Source organism: Pempheris klunzingeri, chromosome 4 (assembly GCF_042242105.1).
Source record: "Pempheris klunzingeri isolate RE-2024b chromosome 4, fPemKlu1.hap1, whole genome shotgun sequence".
NCBI lineage: Eukaryota > Metazoa > Chordata > Actinopteri > Acropomatiformes > Pempheridae > Pempheris > Pempheris klunzingeri.
Genome location: NC_092015.1, coordinates 24,513,160 through 24,533,395, shown reverse-complemented (window position 1 = coordinate 24,533,395; position 20,236 = coordinate 24,513,160). Strand labels below are relative to the sequence as shown.

At 39.6% G+C, this 20,236-nt stretch overlaps 1 protein-coding gene across 1 annotated transcript in view; it reads right to left on the bottom strand.

The window, feature by feature from the left end:
- Positions 1–1,053: 1,053 nt before the first annotated feature.
- Positions 1,054–20,236, bottom strand: part of LOC139199739 (protocadherin Fat 3-like) — a 130,068-nt gene continuing 110,885 nt past the window's right edge. Inside the window, exons 21-30 of the mRNA XM_070828868.1 lie at positions 19,510–19,644; positions 19,167–19,321; positions 16,763–17,014; positions 14,438–14,684; positions 13,518–13,671; positions 9,987–10,696; positions 7,757–7,870; positions 5,601–5,660; positions 4,349–4,384; positions 1,054–1,820 (exon numbers count right to left, since the gene is read on the bottom strand). Coding sequence (XP_070684969.1) covers positions 1,189–1,820; positions 4,349–4,384; positions 5,601–5,660; positions 7,757–7,870; positions 9,987–10,696; positions 13,518–13,671; positions 14,438–14,684; positions 16,763–17,014; positions 19,167–19,321; positions 19,510–19,644 — 2,495 coding nt within the window. The 3' untranslated portion in view covers positions 1,054–1,188. The remainder of the gene's footprint in view (positions 1,821–4,348; positions 4,385–5,600; positions 5,661–7,756; positions 7,871–9,986; positions 10,697–13,517; positions 13,672–14,437; positions 14,685–16,762; positions 17,015–19,166; positions 19,322–19,509; positions 19,645–20,236) is intronic.

Below are 20,236 nucleotides of genomic sequence, written 5' to 3'. Positions count from 1 at the left end.
TATAATATAAATCTACAAATTATCTCCGTGGTGAAGTATAGAGCTGCTAGCAAAATTTCAAAAATGAATACCTTCTACCTCTACTGTTAACCACCATTAATTAATGCCATGCCATTACAATTAATGAGGTTAATCATTGGTATCAAACCACTTATATTTTAGCTCTCTCCTGTTCAGTCTGAAATAGTGTTGGATAGGCACTGGAAGTTGGTAGCTATTGAAGAATGTCTTGATCACCTCAAAACAATTTTTGGGTAATATTATGATATAATTAAATATGTTCATGGATAAGAGTGTTTAAAGACTAAACAGTACTGTGTCTTATCTCTAGATCAATTTGTGATCTTGAGATAACAGGCCTACATTACATTAGCAACTGCAACAGCTCCTGGCTCCTGCAGAAAAATTGGTACAAAAACAAGCTGAAAGATCAATGAAACATTGAACATTTTGGGCTAATGAGAGAGGATGGCTGAAATATCATGGTTTAATGTATTGGCTTTTTTTTTCTTTCTGGAAAAGAAGCAAGCATTTCACATTCAAACAAATAAATGGCTTTTTGAAAATCGGCCAGAACACTGTTTCATACTTTTTCACCAGTAAGGTCATATTATTTTACAAAGTCTGTACAAGCTCAGAGCACTACAAAGTTTACAAATCCAGGAAGGAAAGGATGAAAATGGGGATTTGTCTGATTTTAGAAAGAAGTGGTCCAATGGGCTTCTGTGAAGGAGCAGGGAACCAAACAACCCTTTCACTTACATGATTGTCCCTTCTCTTTTCTTTTGTTTAATTTTCTCTACTACATCTGTAAATTTCAATCTCATTTGGATTAGTCTTTCTCATTCACATTCTCTACTCCATTCTTTGCACATTACAAATTACTCCCTATTGGAACAGGAAGGACACTTCTGATTGTTCTGCACAGCAGGGACGGGACTGACAACACACTGAGTTATTTGCTCTTGGTAACACTTAACATTCCCTTTTCTGGACAGAGTTGGTTGTGAGTATAGTACTTTAAATGTGTGAATTTGTGGTTTTAAGGTTATTGTTACAGTTGTAGCAGTACCTAGCATTTCTTCCCTTGTGAGAACATCCGCTTGTGCATCTCTTGCCATCTGCACCAGTGTTGTGCTCCTTCTGGCCCATTATACTTCAAATAGCATCCTTGTAGTGGTCAATCAATCACACCTCAGTTTGTTGCTGTGAGTCAGTGATGATGGTCACCCCTCGACGAAGCTCATCCATACTGTCGAAGTCGCTGCCATGTTCAGAATCATCCAGCCCACAAGGGGCCGACATGTCCGAAGCTGATGATGCACCAACAGACAGTCGCATATTTAGCGACACAGAGTCTTCAGTGTCCACGTTTTCTGGGGTTACCCCACTCATTGAAGTGTTTAAGTCCCCATGGGGCACCTCCCCAAGGGGCAGCTGGTGGGGAGGCAGGTATTGGCTGGGGTGGAAGTTTGGCCGGGCATTCTGACGCCCAGTGCTACCAGAGCTTAGGGTGCTCTCCTTGGAAACTGGTGGGTTGGCGGGCAGCGGTGTGTAGGGCTCAGGATAATCCTCGCCCGTGGGCAGCGGCGGTGGCAGCTGGTCTTGGCTCAAGAACTCCTCTTCGTGAGGAGGGGGATAGTCACTGTCGATGTCATAGCCCCCAAGGTAGTAGTCTGACTCCAGTTCACGGGTGCTTCCTCCAAGGCGGGGAGCTGAGCCTACCACATCATTGGCAGGACCTGCTTCATAGCCTGGCACTTCTTCGATGTCTGACAGCCTGGTGCTTGGCATCCAGTCTGACGTGTCCCAGTGATATGCTAGACAGTATAAGGAGAGATGGTTAGTAATAATCTGGATTGTGAAAAGGGTAAGAGTCACCATCACCCTATGGTTGAGCCAACAAACTAGTCTCCACAATGTGGAGCTGTGCAGCAGACATGCCTTCAGTATGCACCAGGCTCATTAGACTCAGTAACATCAATCATTCACTGAGGTCTTGAAGGTCAGGTACATGACAAGACACAACCTGTACAGAAAACATGTTAGATCTTTGAGGGTATGTGACATGCACAATAGCAGCCTTTGAGGGTTGAGGTTACAGGTATCACAACATGCTGAGCTTCATGACAAATAGCAGAACTCAAGCCATGTTGACAGGCTCAAAAAACACAGCAACATTTGATTTTGGATGTTAGAGGGATACATCAAATATCTAGTAGATTTTCCAAGTGGTCGGTATAACAAAGTAAAAAAAACATCTATGTGTTGAAAGTGGATTGCTGGCTCCAATGCACCCTGTTACCACTTAAACACTTGATGCAAACGCTTAAATATCTCAAATGAATACAGTGATTAAGCCTATAATAAATCAGCTTACTAGCTGTGTCCCATTTTAGCAACCACTGCAAGACTATCCTTGGTAAAATACTGAGCGGACAGCTGTTGTCAATGTAGGTTTATGTTTTCCTGAGAAGTTATGCATTGTGATCTTGCAGATAATGACTGTTCACTCTCGGAAGAAAAAGAAGTATTGTGATATTATTAAATTCTCTTAGTTAGAAGATTGTCTGGGATGGTTGCGTGTCTCCCTGTGACACAGGTGACTGCAGTTCACATCCCTCCTTCTACTAACCCACGATGGTTTCTTTTCACCATGACCACAATTGTATCCTAAACTTTATCTATGTAGTTTTGCTTTCCTGGTCAGCTTCACCAAACCGCAACAATAACAGTGGTAGATTAGAAAGCAGTCATATGAATAATTTTTGGGTTGTTTTGAAAGGCAGTGACAAACAATAACAATTTTAGACAAAATCAAAACCTCTGCGGTGGATGAGAAAATGCTCATAGCTCATTTAGGAAGGAAATGACAAAGCATGTACTGGTCATTGACCCATTAGAACATATTCTTCCTTCAGATGCAAACTTTGAAGCGGGGCATCTAAACTGATCCTAGAGTTAGGACTGGAGCCAACGATCTACTGTCACAGCATGAGCGATGATTCTAAGCACAAAAGAGTGGCTGACCAGAGGGACAATCTACCCAAAACTCTGCAGCTTAATTTCACTGAAGGCAGATTTAATTCAAGAGCAAACTGTGAGTGACATACAATAGCAATGACAAATCAAAAAAACAGACATCCATGCATCAAAGCAGTTCACCAACCATGGGAAGAGAAGGCTGTGCCGTCATCAAGAATTGGTACAGGATAAAAATCCAAACAAAGTGACATGGTGAGATGCAGTAAGATGAGAGTGGCAGGCAAAAAGATTTTTGAGGGGAGGGCAGGGCGGGGGCAATAGAGTGACTGGTCTTGGCAAGTCAGCACAACACAATGAGTGGCCAGCAAACTGTGGAAGGGGTAGGAAAACACATCAAATTTCTCACACACACAAACACACACGCAAACTCTGAGAAGGCAAGGGGGTGAGCAGAGTAATTTATGATGACAAAGTATGGAGGTAGAAAAGTTCAGCTGGGAATACACAGAAGTAGAAAGATAGAGGGGGTAGACAAATTAATTTAGAATAGATTAGCTTATACATGAAAAGTGTTGATTTAAGATTTGCTTTTCACAGTGACTCTATCTGAGGTCAGTGCCTGTCAGTAGCAGAGTAGCACACTGTAGGTGCAGCTAAATAGATAGTAATTAGCGACTGACTTCCCTACAGAAGGATATAGGCAGTGATAGCTTTAGGTGTGACGGGCCCCTGTGGAATGTTTTCCTTGTTACAAAACCATTTTTTAAAAAAAACTGAAATCTGCATTGTTCACATCCATGTTTATCACCTACAAGTCTTCCTTCTCTTGGCCTTTTGCTGAGGTATAAGACACAACATTTCTTAATGTAGGTGGCAAACATGTTAGCAGTTAGCTAACATTATAGTGCTACTCACTAAAGCTCTGCAAGCTAGCGGGCTGCTAGCTAGATAAGTTGCTAGAATGTCAGCCCTGTCAAGCTGGTAGGAATTTGCATGGAAAAAAGGAGTAATGTCATAAGACGTTTGATACCAACATTTTATCTTTTATCTAGTTGTTTGTGCTATAGAATACATTTGTCCTTTGGAGACTAATATCCACAACTAATTGCATGAACTCCTTTGGATAAAAGTGCTTCATAAAATGTCATCCATTTATAGTATATAGGACTTGAAAATGACGCTAACTGACACACATACTGATATGACCCACCATTTAGTGGCAGATCTACAGAAATGTAGGTTCTGTTACTGTACAATTCTGGTTATAGTCATTGGGTGATTGTTATTTTGTCTACTCCCTGCAGATGGATAGACAGATAGATGGGTAGGGGTAAGGTAAGGAGGTGGGGGTGCTGGTAGTCACCTCTGTTGTAGGTTTGACCGTGATCCATAACTGACACTGTCAGGTGGAAGAACAACATAATGTAAGGCCTTTAGCACTGGATCATGAGTGTATCTGCTGTTCTAAATACACTTACAGGACAGAAGGAAATTTAGGTTGGAAATGATGAGGGAATTAAAATGATTATTTTGTATAATCAAACCAATGTAAAAATCTCCTCCCCCTCAGATTTTTTATAGCTCATTTTTCCCTCCCAAAATTTTTCCCAAAAACAATTGTTTTCCTACCATTTGAGAACTGCAACTCTCATGGAAGCTGTTGTTGAAGAACAAACTATTCTTGCAACAAATATGGCAGCATCAGTTGTGTGGAAAAAGTGTGTGTGTGTGTGTGTGCCTCACAACCACCAGGAATTCCAGGTCTATCAATTTCCTATGGTTTCTCATTTTACTGTATTATTCATGAAGTAAATTAATAAAGCAGTGGATAAGCATGAAATTTTAGCTTACTTCGAAACATTTTCAACTCGTGGATTTATCCTTACCTCAATTTCTGCCACATAAAACAAAATTTGCTGGTTCATCCACTCACATCTGGCTGTGCTGTGTCTAACAGAAGCCTTGCATTCTGTCTAAAATAATTAACAATCATTATGGTTACATCATGAAGTGCTTGCCTACACTTTTACTTCTGGGTTCCAAAACATCAACTGAGAACTGGAGGGAAATTTTGGGAGGAAAAATGAACTCTAAAAATAGAGGGGGTGACTAACATATGCTTTGTATTCTGTCTAAGATTACATCAACAATACAATAAATAATATCAGCAAATAACTGTGAAAGAAACCCCATATGTTACAGGTGGGCAACCCTGTGCCATGAAGAGCCAAAAGTTTACGTTCCAACCAAAAACTCACTCACTGATTAACAGTCCTTGACTGAGTAGAGTAAAAGGAGCTCATTGGTGAAATCACCCACTCAGGTGATCAGTTGGAATCATAACATAGAAATGTTAAAAAGCATCATTGCTCTATGTAAAAAATATACAGAGAACTGAGAGCTAATCTATCTACAGCGTCCAGAGGGGTTCATTTAATGGGGGATACAGTATATAACACACAATAAGAGTATTTAGCTTCAGGTAAGAGCTTCAAGTATTTAGCTTGGGTATATAACTGAAAACATCTCTTTCAGGAGAGATACTGCTGTGACAAGACTGAGATAAGAGAAGAGTGGAAGAGTGAGAGAAACACAAAGGGGATGAGACATGGTACCTTCACTTTCGATTGTGTCGACTGCATCATTGACCAGTCGAATGACGGTCACTATGGAGGCTTGTGGAAGGGAAAAAAGGAGGAGAGAAGTTTTGAAACACAGTCATTCAAAGTGAAAAATGCTCAACATGGATGTTCCCTTACACCTGTGGCATTTCATATGGCTGCCCACTAGTGCCAGCCCTGTCTGCCTCTGGAACAGTCAAAAGACATTTTGCTGATTTTGATGTTTGGGGGGGAATTTGCATACAATACTGTTTACATATATGGAGAAGGTTTAAGTTAAAAATCAGCAAAGAAAACATTGCCAAAAAAAGACAATTAACCTCACAAAAGCAAAGAAAGCAACATTAGAACAAAGCAATATAAAAACAGCATTTCTATTGCTTTGTGCCATTTTAGTGCAGACACTTCCTCATCTGGTGACACCAGTCAGGCTTCAGCAAGCACACGAGTAACAATGGCAACAGCATTAATATGGCTGAGACAAATTTCACACACTTAATTGATGATTAGGGGCAAAAAAGCTGACATTTCCAAATTATGATTATACTGAAAAGTAAAACAATGAATGTCATGGATTGCAAATAAAATATATTGAGAACAGGATGATGCAATGTAAAAACACAGAACAAAAACAAATGCACAGCTCCAGCACGAAAGCCACAACCACTAACACCACGCTGTGAAGCAGTCAAAACCCCATAGCCTCTTAGAGAATGCTTACCATGATGTTGTTGTGAATGCTTATAATGAACAGTTGTGAGAAAAAGTTTGTGAAACCCTGGAAATGGATTCCTGCACCATTTTGCATCAATACTCAAACGGATAATACATACAAAGATCTAGAAGCTGCAATGTTCATTTCATTCGATAAAATGAAAAGTTTAGACAAAAGTAACATTATATTATCACCAGTGCTGCTAAAAGATTGATATTTTGTAATGATTCTTTTTTTTTACTTGCCAGTTGACTGAATAGACAGGAAACACAACAAGGCCCTGGGACTAGAAGTGAACTGAGGATACAGTGGCCAGGTGGCACACACTCTAACCACTACTTCCACTACTATAGTGCCTGGAACAATAAGTCTGACTAGAATAAAGACCAGGTAGTCATTCATATTAGGGGTTTTTGCTCTTTTGAGCATTACATTGAAATGTCATTGCCATCTATCCATTATAGTATGAGATATCTTGTGAGCAAGTGAATATTTGGCCTGATGGTGGTGCTAGAGGACACACTCTGCTATTAATTTAAAAATGCTTATGTTTAAATGTCATTACATGTAAATATAAGAGAAAATCTATATTAGTGTCACTTCTCCTGTCGCTGTAGCTGTCCTGCAAGCTACAATACACTTTACCCACTGAGCAGTGTATAAACATCACGACCTCGGTCCCCCGTCACTATACAGTGTTGACTTTTGAATAATGTATATTTGAAATGTTCTCCTTTGTAAAACACAGTGGAAACATAAGGCAGGACAAAGAATACAGGCCTCACAGCTTCTTAAAGGGTCATGTAATGTCACTTGGTTGTTAAGTTCCCATAGCGGAAAAGAGCTATTATTGTACTCTCCCTTTCTTTTCTCTGCTTCCATGCTTTCTATCCTCATTCTGTTTCCTTGCTCATACTCTCCTGTTTATATCCTGGTACACCTCATTCTTCTAGTACTTCTATGTTACTTCTGTTTTTATAGCAGCAAGCACATGGACATTTGATTCATGTAATTCTTTTCAAGAACATGACTCCAACTGGGCTTTTCTTAAAGCCATTTTCAGGCTAGACTAGTGCTGCTCAAGTGATTTCTTCAATAAAAACATGAAACAATACAAATATTTGAGTCTCACTCATTTAGTCAGATCTTCTCTTTGTATTTCCATGACGGTCATGAACTATTGCAGCATTTAAGAAGCAAAGGATGCAGCAATCTGAGTTTGTTCAAGTAATTCACCAACATTCTCTCACAAATGTTTGACAATCAAGTCTGAAGGATAGAGTTGACTTTGCAGGAATATTGCTAAATGACACCCTGTGTAACCAACTACCAAACAGGCAAACAAAGCATTTCAAAATAACCACATTTAAAAGAAATTTAATGGAACTGGGGTACTCTGAGAACCCTGAACTGCTGCTGTTGGTTTGTGTCTCACCATTGTCATCACAGGAGTCAGACTGGAAGGAACTCAGAGACTGGACCTCTGAGTTACTGCCTTTGTTGCTCCCAGAGAAACATGTTACTTCTTCTGCCATGTCAACCATCTTACCTGTGGAGAGAAGTCAGGAGGTCAGGGGAGCCAGATTCCAAAACAGACACAACTGTAAAAACAAAACTGCCTTTTGCCGAGCTGAAACAATGAATAATATGAAAAACAGAAGGCCTAGTTATGCGTTCTTGGTGGTTCCATGCCACCATGAGGGTGCCTGGGGGTTTGTATCTTATGTTGCTTCAGTACATATGAAATTCTGACGTACTTTATAAATATATCAAAGTTATTAAGGTTTCCCAATCTTAGCTGTTGTACACCGCTCAGAGGTAGAATGTTATGCTAATATATTTTCTCACACTAATGTGCACTACTTGTAGCATGAGGGTAGCATGAATACGAAAAGATCTGCAGACTATTACAGTAAAATACCAGGAGTATTGAAGCATCTCAGCAGCAGGTGAAACAGGGCCTGCACTGTTGAGGCCTAGCTACTTAGTCCCAGTGCTCTATTTTCTATTTTATTTCATAACTCAGGTTTCAGGTTGTAACGCTTCCACTGGCATTTAGCTTTGTCATATACAGAAGCCAAGAAGACTGGAGGCAGTGACAGCTTATGTCAGTGAGACTGTGGCCATTTCCTATAAGCAGTGCAAGTGGTGTGTGTCAGGGCAGATCAGAAACTCAAAGTATTAGTAGGAAAGATTTCTACCCAAATGTACAGTATGACAAAGTAACAGTCAGGATTCCAAACCATTCATGCATTTATAGGCATGTGAGCAAATGAAGTGGATTAGTTAAATCTGTTAAATCAGATTAGATTATAAAATGATTGTGTAGTCTTGCAAGGCCTCTTTTTTATGCAGCAGTTAACTATGTGATTTTTCACTCAATTTAACTGATAATGGACATCACTTTAAAGAAAGGTAAAATTTCTACAGGGACCTATTAGACTACAGTGAGTATTATCTTGTGAAATGAGCTCCTTTAGCGTAATGCACAACAAGTTACAAGCACGAGAGAGCTCCATATTGTCGTGTCTTGTGCATCCTTGCTACTGAAATAGGTGAGGAGTCTTTCTTCTCTGTTAAACCTGTGGGTAACTTAATGGCAGGTTTGTGTGATCTCTGCAGTTGGTGTCTTGACTCAGTCAAAGATCATTTGTGAGGAAAGAATGTCCACTCTGTCACACCACCAAAAGATTGTTTTCAGAGATACCACAACTTTTCTCCAGCTGATGTGTCACTGAGGTGTCACTGTCAAGAGTCCTATCCTCCCTCTCCCTATCTCCTCCCTATCCTCCAGTTTCGGTTTCATTCAGATCATGTCAATAATTTAAGACAATAAAAATCATGATTTTGAATCAAGGCCTCCAGTATTTGGATCAAAAAGCATACACACCCACAAATAAGTTTAGCATGTTACAGCTGTTACTTAACATGCAAATACATATATCAAAAATCTGGATGAAGGATGAATTGAATTCCATCTTACATCTCATATTCATATTGTAGTTGTGTACACTAGGCAGGATTGAATTGGACTGTTATTAAAGGACTCGGATCAGAATCAGGGACAAAAAATCTTGATCGGGATGTCCTTTGTCAAAACCTGTATGCTCGAAAGATTAACATTTTAACTTATGTTGAAGGTATGTCACAGATTATACAGTGTTGTGTATAACAAAAAATCTGAAGTATATGAATTATTAGTTTCTTAATCAAAACAAAACTGCATTCAATCCAAGCTGCATGAGACTGACCATGGTTTGACAATTTATATTATATATTGATGCACCTAATGAACAAACCTAGTATTTAATTAGGAGTATTTAAGGATATACAGACACATGCATAATTTGACAATATTATTAATAAATATTACATTCAAAGTAATGAATTCAGTATTTTGTGGTCAAATACCAAAGCAGAACTCATAGACTACTGCTGTCAACAATTACATTCACCTGATGCTAATTTGAAATCACAAATTATGGATTAAAAAACTATTCCTCACATCTGATGGGACATTTCTTATTTGGACTGTAGAATACATATTGGGACAAAATTCTCCACATGCTTCAACATTAACTTCATTCATTCATGCTTCCTTAACCTTAATTTATAAGCCACTTATTTAACACCTAGCAGGTGTTAAAAAACACACACACACTTACCCTCGTCAGTGTCCCATGGGCTCTTGCGTATGGAGTCACAGTCTGATCGACAGGGCGACACTGGCGGCAGGTTGGGGGCTACGCTGCACACCACCACTCCCCTCCTGGTGGTTCCTGATAGGATCCTTGGTGACTCCGGGTGAAAGGTGCTCATCTCTGTATGCTCCACACCACGCCCATCCACCATCTTCTCCAGCGTAGACCGCGGGTCTCCTTGGAAACAGGGTGTGTATGCCATAGGTCTAACAGGAACCTGTGGTGGTCCCATCATCCCACTAACCCCCACGGTGGACCCCAGCTCTGGCTCTGAGTACAGGTTGAGAGGGTCTCCTGGTGTACAGTGTAGGGTCTTAAACTGAACACCGTTGGCCTTGTTGAGGAGTGCTGCAGTGGCTGGGTCCTGGACCAGAGACAGGTTGTTCCGCGAGTAGTTCTTCTGGAAAACCTTCTTGCGGAAAGCGATGAAGAGGATGATGAGAGTGATAATGACAAAAAGCACCACAGCAATGCCGATCAGCTCCTCTTTACCGACCACGGCATGGCCTGCCTGCATGTCAGGGACGACAACGGGCCGCAGGCTGCAGCGCTGGCCTACAAAGCCCGCTGTGCAGTTACAGTAGAAGGAACCGTGAGTGTTAACACAGACGCCGCCGTTCTCACACTCTCCCTCTGGATTGCTGCGGTCACATTCGTTCACATCTTCCTCACAGCTGCAGGATAGAGGGATGGAGTAAAGAGGGGAAGAGACTGGTGTGAGATGATAGTGTAAGGATTGCTCAATTACCTGCTCCCAGATGGAATGCTTTACAAAAGCCAGAGAGCAATAGATGAGATGCACTGTGGATAGATTGCAGAAGTAATCTAAGCAATTGTAGGCAAACAACAGTCCCATTGTCTTTAGTATGATTAAGCTGCAGCTTATGGAATATCAACACAATTTGCCATTTAACACATTTAAAGAGGGTGTAAGGTCAATGGTGAAGGTTGAAGAGGAAACAAACTTAATAATGTCGTTGCTGTTTTGTTTTCAGAAAAGAACAAAACAGCAACATTATTACAATTTTATAATTTAGAAAGAACAGTTCTTTCTCATCAATTTGATTATTTTAGTTATTTCTCTTTCACCTAATTTAGACATTAGTGGGTCAATCATCAATTAATCATTGTTTTTATTATGATCAATTCCAAAAGCCACAAAACTTGATTTTAAATACAAACAGAGAGCCCAAAGTTCCCAAGGAAAATGTGCATAGAAGCAATGAGCCTCATCACTTAAGTACAATCAATAAAATCTAGTTTTCAGACTATCAGGTAAAGCACATTTCTAAATAAAATGGTGTTTAATCAAATTACCACTAAAAAAAAACTTGGGGCCTGGTAGTACTGTTACAAACACAGTGATAGTGGGTGGTCTCCCTGTGTATCAAATTAAAAAGTTTAATATTTTGGCAAATGTATTCACTGGCTTTGCTTCCAGGATGAGATGAGATAGTGGTTGTCACAGTCTCATGTCTATGCAAAGCTGGGGTCAGGATGTGGTTAGTCTAGCAAATCCATACACAAGCAGAAATGTAAAAATAGCAAATTCATGTTTTAGGGTGAGTTACGTGTTGGAAATATTTCTTGGCAAACAAACAGCTGCATGTAGTAACTACATGTAGCTCTGAGTCTTATTATCACAGTGAAGTTGCCAGTTTTAGGACCATGGTGCCTGTATGTAGACCTACAATCTCACTGGAGGGTCAATTGGAGACCAACAGGTTGTCCATCTCTGACCTCCGTCATCAGATGTTTCTTGAGTAAAAGAGTACCAGAGAGTCCACCAAAAACACAAAGCTGTAAAAACTGAATTGGAAGTTTGAAGAAGTTGAACAAAGCAGACTGACTGTCAGACTGAGGTAGTTGGTTGTCTTAGTGGTGCAGACTGTGGCGGTGAAGAGCTACAAAAAATGTTGTGAGGGTGCACAGTACATGGAGGACCAGAGACATAAGATGCATTTTGTGGTGTAGGGAGTTTTCATATCTGAGTTGCCTGCTTCTGGTTCATTTCCCCGAGTTCCCCAGATTGAAAAAAGAGGATTATGATTAACTTTTAAACATTCTTCAGATCTGAATTCATAAAGAATCAGGCTTTGACGAAATAAGTTAATCAGCTTGAGTATAATCGTGGTGTGTATACAGTGTGTGTGTGTGTGTGTGTGTGTGTGTGTGTGTGTTTGATTAAATTCGTCACATTGTCTTCTTCTATACTGTCAGCTGCCACACTGCATTTACTTTACAGCATGGGAATTCTAATGACATCTGGAGAAATGTGACGAACAAGATCAAGTGTCGGAGGAAGCTGGGAAGCACAAGACGTGCTGAACCGTTATTTAATGCTCCCTCCTTGTGGCCATGAACAGCAAGTGCACATATTAGAGTATTGTTTTATTTTGATATGATATTCGATATTTGGGTTATATCATGTTTTCTAAACTAAAATGAGCTTACTTAGCTCTTGAGTTGTAAAAGAAAATCGGAACAAAACTTTAATCAAAAGCATAATGTAGAAATTCTAAATAACTGAAGGCCAATGTCCATATGTTAGATTGGAACCATATTTTATGCTGTTGTTGCAGCAGCCTGGATTTGTGTGTATGTTGTTGTTTACAACCAAACATACACAAGTTGTGCAGCCGAGCAACATTTACAACAGAACTTTCATTTAAGCAGAGATCCCAGAAGAAGAAGAATTTTGGGGAAATGTGTCATGTGAAGTGATGTGTTTGTATATGTTTCTCAGTAACGACACTCTGCAGATTACAGAACATCAACAACATACAACATAAAATATATATGATGTTGTCAGAGTGATAAAACTGTTCTTTTGTAACTTTTGGAAGTTTAAGGGTTCAACAGGTAAGATATCTCAATAAATCATACTTTAAATGGGTACTGTACCCAACTTTATTAAGAATTTTAATAAAACTACCAGATGACAAAATCCGAGGTGTCACAACCCTTTAAAACATACTGATTCTACAACATATATAAACTTTTTGTTCTTTGAGCAATCTCCCTAACCCTAACCCTCCTGACAAGCTTTAAAGGGTCCAAAACTGCACAAAGAATAAAGAACATTACCTGATATCTTAAAAGGTGGGGATTAATGGATTTTCTTTTATTTTTGTGAATCAACCACAACTACAAAACACACTGCCTGCAATTTGCAAAGAGGTTATTTCTTTCTGGGAACATAGATATTGTACTCAAATGAATTTTTGCAGTCGTTGGATTATGTCCACATGTGTGAATGCACTTACAGTATGTTACTTTAGGTAGAAATGTATTTTGATGTAAACATTGCTGTTGAATTTTTAATATGTGATCTTTCACTGAGCAGCACAATCTATGTATGGTGGAGGCAGAATGTCAGACACACATATCTCCTAACCCAGACAAACGAACCAAAACTATCTACATGGAGAGAGATTGCTAGAGGCTGTGGGTGAATCGACCCTTTCAGGTTTGTGTGTTTGGACTGAAACTCACGTCAGACCCTTGAAGCCTCTTCTGCAGCTGCAGAGGAAGGCGTTGCCGATGGGCTTACATGTACCACCATTCTGACACGGGTTGGGAACACATGTTGTTATTTCCATCTCACAGCGCCCTCCGGTGTACTGGGGGTTACAGCTGCATGAGAACCCTGGTAAACATACAGGGAGGGAGGGAAGCAAGGAGATAAACTTCATTATGAATTCAGAGCGGAACACTGTTTACAGCACTGCTTGGTAAAAACACATACACACACACCTTGGGGAAATCACAAGTACACCCAGACCGCATAATGAAAGCGCACACACACACACACACACACACACACACAGTAATGGTTTGGACAAGTAAAAGAATGAAAGAACAGACACACATCACTTTAAGTCACTAATATACATTTGAAAGAAAATGCTGGTAAATTAGCACTTTTTATTGTGCATAAACAACACATCATACACACACTAACCTTTCCAAAATGCTGTGTAAATCACAACAGTGTGCTGTTACAATTCCCAAGATGCTTTGCTCATTACAGTGTAAATGAAGTCTTACTGCAGCATTCAGTGAGGTCTGCTGGGACTCAAATAACACACCTCTGCTGAAAATTCAGCAGAGGTGTGTTATTTGAGGCCAGGCATATTTTATTTCATAGTTCAGATATGTTTTAGATGAGAGGGGTGCCACAACTTTAGATTAACTAATGCTAAATTGCACTGAAAAGCTGCTGTCACTTAAACCACGTGACATGTCAGCCAATCATAAGGGCACTGATCAATTGTCTAGTCTTTTTCCCCTTTTAAAGACATTTAACACATTTAAATTAATCATTTATATGCCATTTAAGACCTGCAAGCCTCAGCTTTCAGGAACTCCGGTGTGAAGTGGCTTTTCTGTTCACTGTATTTTCTTTTACTCACCACCAGAGGGCAGGCTAGTGCAAGTGGCGCTATTGTGACAGGGCTGCTGCAGGCAGCCGTCAGGATAGATGATGCAGCCCAGCTTCATTTCCGACAGTCCCACCACCTCTGCGTAGCGCGAGCGTTTGTTCTGCAGCGGCAGCTCGTTGTTGTTCAGCATGACAGAGTCCAGGCAGCCTTGGAAACCCTCCAGCACCTGGGGGTCCTTCTGGGAATCCATAAGGCTGCGAGAGTTGGGGTGCTGCACCTGAGGAGAGGTGTGTTAGAAATTCATACATGAACTAACAAAGATGGAAAGATCAAAGTGTTTTCCAAAAGAACAGAGGAGCATAGCTGCAGGAACACACACACACACACTGAGTCTGTGACTGAGGTAGGGTCAGTAGTTTAGAGGCTACACACTGCACATGGCTTTTCAGTAAAAGTAATTTAGGCTTAGTCTCAAATATACAAAAGGAATAAAATGATAAACTCAGTGAACACCTCCGTGTGAGGACTTCCTGTTTGAAGCCTCCAGTGTTGAGGTGCTGCTGATCAATTGTTAGGTGTTGTCTTGGTCTCATGATGTCAGAATGTGAACAGCATGATGAGGAGGACTGTTTAAATACCAATTCTAACTGAAGCAGGAAATGTATTGGTGGATTCATGGATCAAACCTCTTGTGAATTTTGCTTTTAAGCTTCTTGTTAGAGAACAGCAACTTGTGCAAAAAGAACTGAAACACTGAACAGTTGGACATGCGCATTCAAAAGTTTAGAGAAGGTCACATTAAGTTCACCTGGAAAGTTTAGAATGCATTTTAGGTTCATCCTGAAATTTCACCTGAAAGCCGAATATCCCTAAGTTTTTGTGAGTTGTGTATATTTTACAATGCCACAGTATAATATATTTTTACAATATAATTCCTGAGAATATTGCAGACACAGACCAAGTCAACAGCTTAACCACATTCTAATATCCAACCACTTCTTTTTTGAAGACAAAGCAAGTGCCCAAAATGTGAAAAAAAACATGGTTCAAGCGTGTAGGGCTGTAATTTAAGACAGTTGTTCTCAACAGGGGGGCCACGGCCCACTAGGGAGCCACAGAGAGCTGCCAGGGAGGCCTTGAGATGGCTGTAAATGTTAAGAAAAATACAAAAAAATATTCAAATGACAACTAAACAAATAGTCAATATGTAGTGCTTCATTTGTATAAACTAACTGCCTAGCCCAGTAATAATAAATAAATAAATGGATCAAAATGCAGTGTGGGGCAGTAGCATGGCTGTACGCACCATTGAGGTCCCCATCATCCAGACCTTGGTATTTTTTCCCGATGTGTATATAAATTAAAGTAGTGAACTGCTTAGAATGACTAACTCTGGTGCAGCAAAGACTTTAACACCAAGAGCACGCGCAATTTTATCAAACTTTAGCACTTGATGACATTTTTTAATTTAATCTTTTTTTTGGGAAATTGTCAAACAAATATGCTATTTGTGTTAAGCAAGTACTAAAATAAAAAATCAACACTAACCAAAATAAAGTTGTGAATACTGTCAAGAAGAATATGCTAGAGGAGAAATGAGCCTTTTATTAATTTCTCCAGCCTAAAAGTAGTCGTTTTGTTGATTACTTTTACTCACTATATACACTTCATTTGATCGGTACTTTAGTTACAGTTACATTTAAATCAATCCAGAAATGACAATATGATGCAATTTGTATTTTCTATATTAATGTGATAAGAAGAAAACTAGAAAGCAGAAATAACCTTTGCTGTATTCTTAATGCGCTAACCCTAAAATCTTGATTAGTTTCCCGAATAGAGATGATAATGTTGAAGAGTTCATTTGCAAAAACGGATTAACATCATTCTTATAATGAATAAACCAACACCAATTTGATTGATATTCCTTGATCCAGACACAATTTAGGAAAATATAATTTTTTGTAAATGAACACTTCTTTTGTATCTTTACTATAGGACGTTCTACCGTCTTTTTGTAGACCTGACATGCAGAGGAGGTGGAACTACTCTTTCAACCCAGAATAATGTCTGCAGGTATTCCTTTCAGGTTGTATACAGTCCAAAAACTTCCATCAACAAGGTAGGGCATCCTGTATAAAAACCCAAAAGAGCTTTTTGCTCTGAGCGCACCATAATGACTAAAGGTGACTCAGGGGAGTGTATTGACATCATTTAACATCATCATCATTTTATCAACTCAGACCCTCTCTCCTGTGGACTACACTGGCTGGACAGAAAGAGAGCAATGTTTAGAGAGATTTTAGTAAGAAAATCTGCCTGTAAATAAAGAGCTATAGCTCCTTGTGGACTGACCAGTGCTCCAAAGTAGATGGTTCTATCCAAAGCAAATGGTTGTATGTATGGTGATCCACGGCGTCGCTCCACATAGCTGTCATCCAAAGCCAGGCTGCTGAAGTTGCGGTTCAGCTCCAGTGCCACTGTATGCCAGCTGCCGTCATTTATACGACCACCAGCAATGCCCAACATATCCGTACTGTCACCACCTCCTCCACCATCACCGCCGAGGCCACAGGCCAGCTGGAACCACAGCTTCCCCTCCTCTAGCTGTTCACACAAACACAACTTAAATGTTGCACAGTATATCCAAACAGAAAGAAAATCCTTTTGTTTCGTGCACGTCTTCAATCAAACATATCACAACAGTTCAAATCCATTGTTATCATTTACATTTTCTTTGCCTTTGATTATCAAACCGGCTGTACGTAACAAGTCTGTACTCTAGATGCAGCTTTGCAAAATATTAACTGCAATTTGCTTTGTCTCATATTTTCATCTTAAGTCTGCCATGTACAGTACCAGTCAAACATTTGAACACACTTTCTCATTTAATGTTTTTTCTTTCTTTTTATTATTTTCTACAATGTAGACTAATATTGAATGAATCAAACCTATGAAGGAACTCATATGGAATTATGTAGTCAATAAAAAAGTGTTAAACAAACCAGAATATATTTTAGATTTTAGATTAGACTTTTGCTCTGATGACAGCTTTTCTCACTCTTGGCATTCTCTCAATCAGCTTCATCAGCTAGTCACCTGGAATGGTTTTCAATTAACATGTGTGCCTTAGCAAGAGTTTAATAAAGTGTTTAATAGTGTAATCTCTTGTCTTCTTAATCTATTTGAGACCATCAGTTGTGTTGTGCAGAGGTGGGGTTGGTACACAGTTCTATACAGTGAATAGACCTATTTGACTGCTGTTCTAATCCAAGTAAGTAAAGAGAAACAACAGTCCATCATTACCTCAAGACACCAAGGTCAGTCACTCCAGAACATTTCAAGAACTTTGAATGTATCCTCAAATGTAGTTGCGAAAACAATCTAATATTATAATGAAACTGGCTCTCATATGGACCGCCCCAGGAAAGGAAGACCAAGAGTTACCTCTGCTGCAGAGGATCAGTTCATTAGAGTTACCAGCCTCAGAAACCACAAATCAACACCTCAGATTAGAGCCCACAGAAATGCTTCACAGAGTTCAAGTCAGACTGTGTGGATCAGGCCTTCAGGGTTGACTTGCTTCAATGAAGCTATTACTGAGGAAGAACAAGAAGAAAAGAATTGCTTGGGCCAAGAAACACAAGGAATGGACAGTAGACCAGTGGAAATCTGTACTTTGATGAGTCCAAATCTGAGATATTAGGTTCCACCCGTCATGTCTTTGTGAGACGCAGAAAGGTGAGCAGATGGTTTCTACATGTGTGGTTTCCACCATGAAGCATGGAGGAGGAGGTGTGATGATGTGGAGGGGCTTTGCTGGTGACACTGTTGGTGATTTATTCAAAATTCAAGGCACACTTAACCAGCATGGCTACCATAGTACTGCAGCGACATGCCGTCCCATCTGGTTTGCATAGTGGGACCATCATTTGCTTTTCAACAGGACAATGAGCTCAAACACACTACGCTATGTAAGTGCTATTTGACCATGAAGGAGAGTGATGGAGTGTTGCGTCAGATGACCTAAACCAGTAAAGGTGGTTTGGGATGAGTTTGGACCGCAGAGTGAAGGAAAAGCTCAGCACCTCAGAGAATTCCTTCAGGATGACTGGAAAACCATTCCAGGTGACTACCATGAAGCTAACTGAGAGAATGCCAAGTTTGTTCAAAGCTGTCATCAAAGCAAAAAGAAGGCTACTTCTCTAAAATATAAAACATATTCTGGTTTGTTTAACACTTTTTATTTACTACGTGATTCCATATATATTCCTTTATAGTTTTGATGTCTTTATACTTTTGATGTCTTCAATATTATTACAATATATCTACATACAATGTAGAAAATATCATGAAAGAAAAAACATTAAATGAGAAGGTGTGTCCAAATTTTTGACTGATGGTGTATGTATATGGTGTAAGTATAAAATGTTAGTGTACTGAAAAAAAATCATTATCTGTATATTTTAAATGGTTAGAAAAACGGTTGTCTAATCAAACAAGCACATTTCAAGAAATATTGTATTAATTGCAAGTTAAATGTTTCAAATAATACTGTTGTACTATTTCAAGGTTTCTCAACCTAAATCTGGCTCATGCTTGTTTTAAATGCGAAGTCTCTTATAACCTGAGCAATGACATCTAATGAGTAAATTAAAATTTATAATGAGGTAATGATCTTCAACTTTAATAAAAACAAGTGATATTATACATGGTTGTTCTTGAAGGAGTTCCTGTGTCTCTTTGTAGGCTTGTTTACCTTGAGCATGGTGCAGGGCTCAGTGTGTGTGTACATGATGATTCCTCGGCTCTGCAGAGTTCTAATTCTCAGGCTGAGTTTCAGCTCCGTCTGAAGCCGGTCAGACAGTCTGTACTTGATGTAGCTGTTACCTGAGAAACTCAAAGATGAATGGCCTGCAACCACCCACCACACACAAACACACACACGCACACGCACATACAGGCACAAGAGCACACTGGTTAATGAATCAACTTCCTGAGCAATTCATGACTGCGTATACATCAAATATCCTCACTGAATTTTGTGTGCTTCATTTCTTTTTCTCTCTGCCACACACACACACCCACACACACATACACACCTGCACACTCTCCCAGTTTGCCTGGGGGGCACTGGCATGCATAGCGCCCTCTGGTGGCCTCAATTGAAACACACTGCATGTCTGCTGGGCACGGGTGATCCTCACACTGTTCTGACAGGACAGCACAGCTGGCATCTGTATAGACAGAAACAGAATGCACTTATCAAACTATGAAGAATATGAACAGGCAGTTAGACATCTTAGAAATAGAAAGAAAAAACTGAAGGAGAAAAAAAAAGAAATATCACTTTGAATTATATGCAGTCATTTGTATCATTATTTGTTTGTTTGTTTTATACAATTATATAATGAATATGAATTTGGGAATAATTACTTATATCATTACATTACAATTGTTACCACGTCATTACTATTCCCATTAAACGAATGGGAAAAGGAACTGCAGAAAATGTCATGGCCCATTTTTGATACATTTCATCTACATGCATCTCCGACATGCCTAGAAAATTATATTATTAAACTTGGAATTCAATCACAAAATGCAATTTCATGATACTTGATAAGCAGCTTGTCCCACGAAACTACTCCCATGACATGTGGGTGCATTTTTAGCACTGAATACTTGGCAGGTTTCCATTTCATGCACAAAATGTTTGCCAAATGGCATTTCATCATTAGTGTTACAAGTTGATACGGTAATGCGCTGTAATGATCCTGTCAAAATGTATTCCATGACACACAAAGTGACACTTGGCAGCTTTTGTCA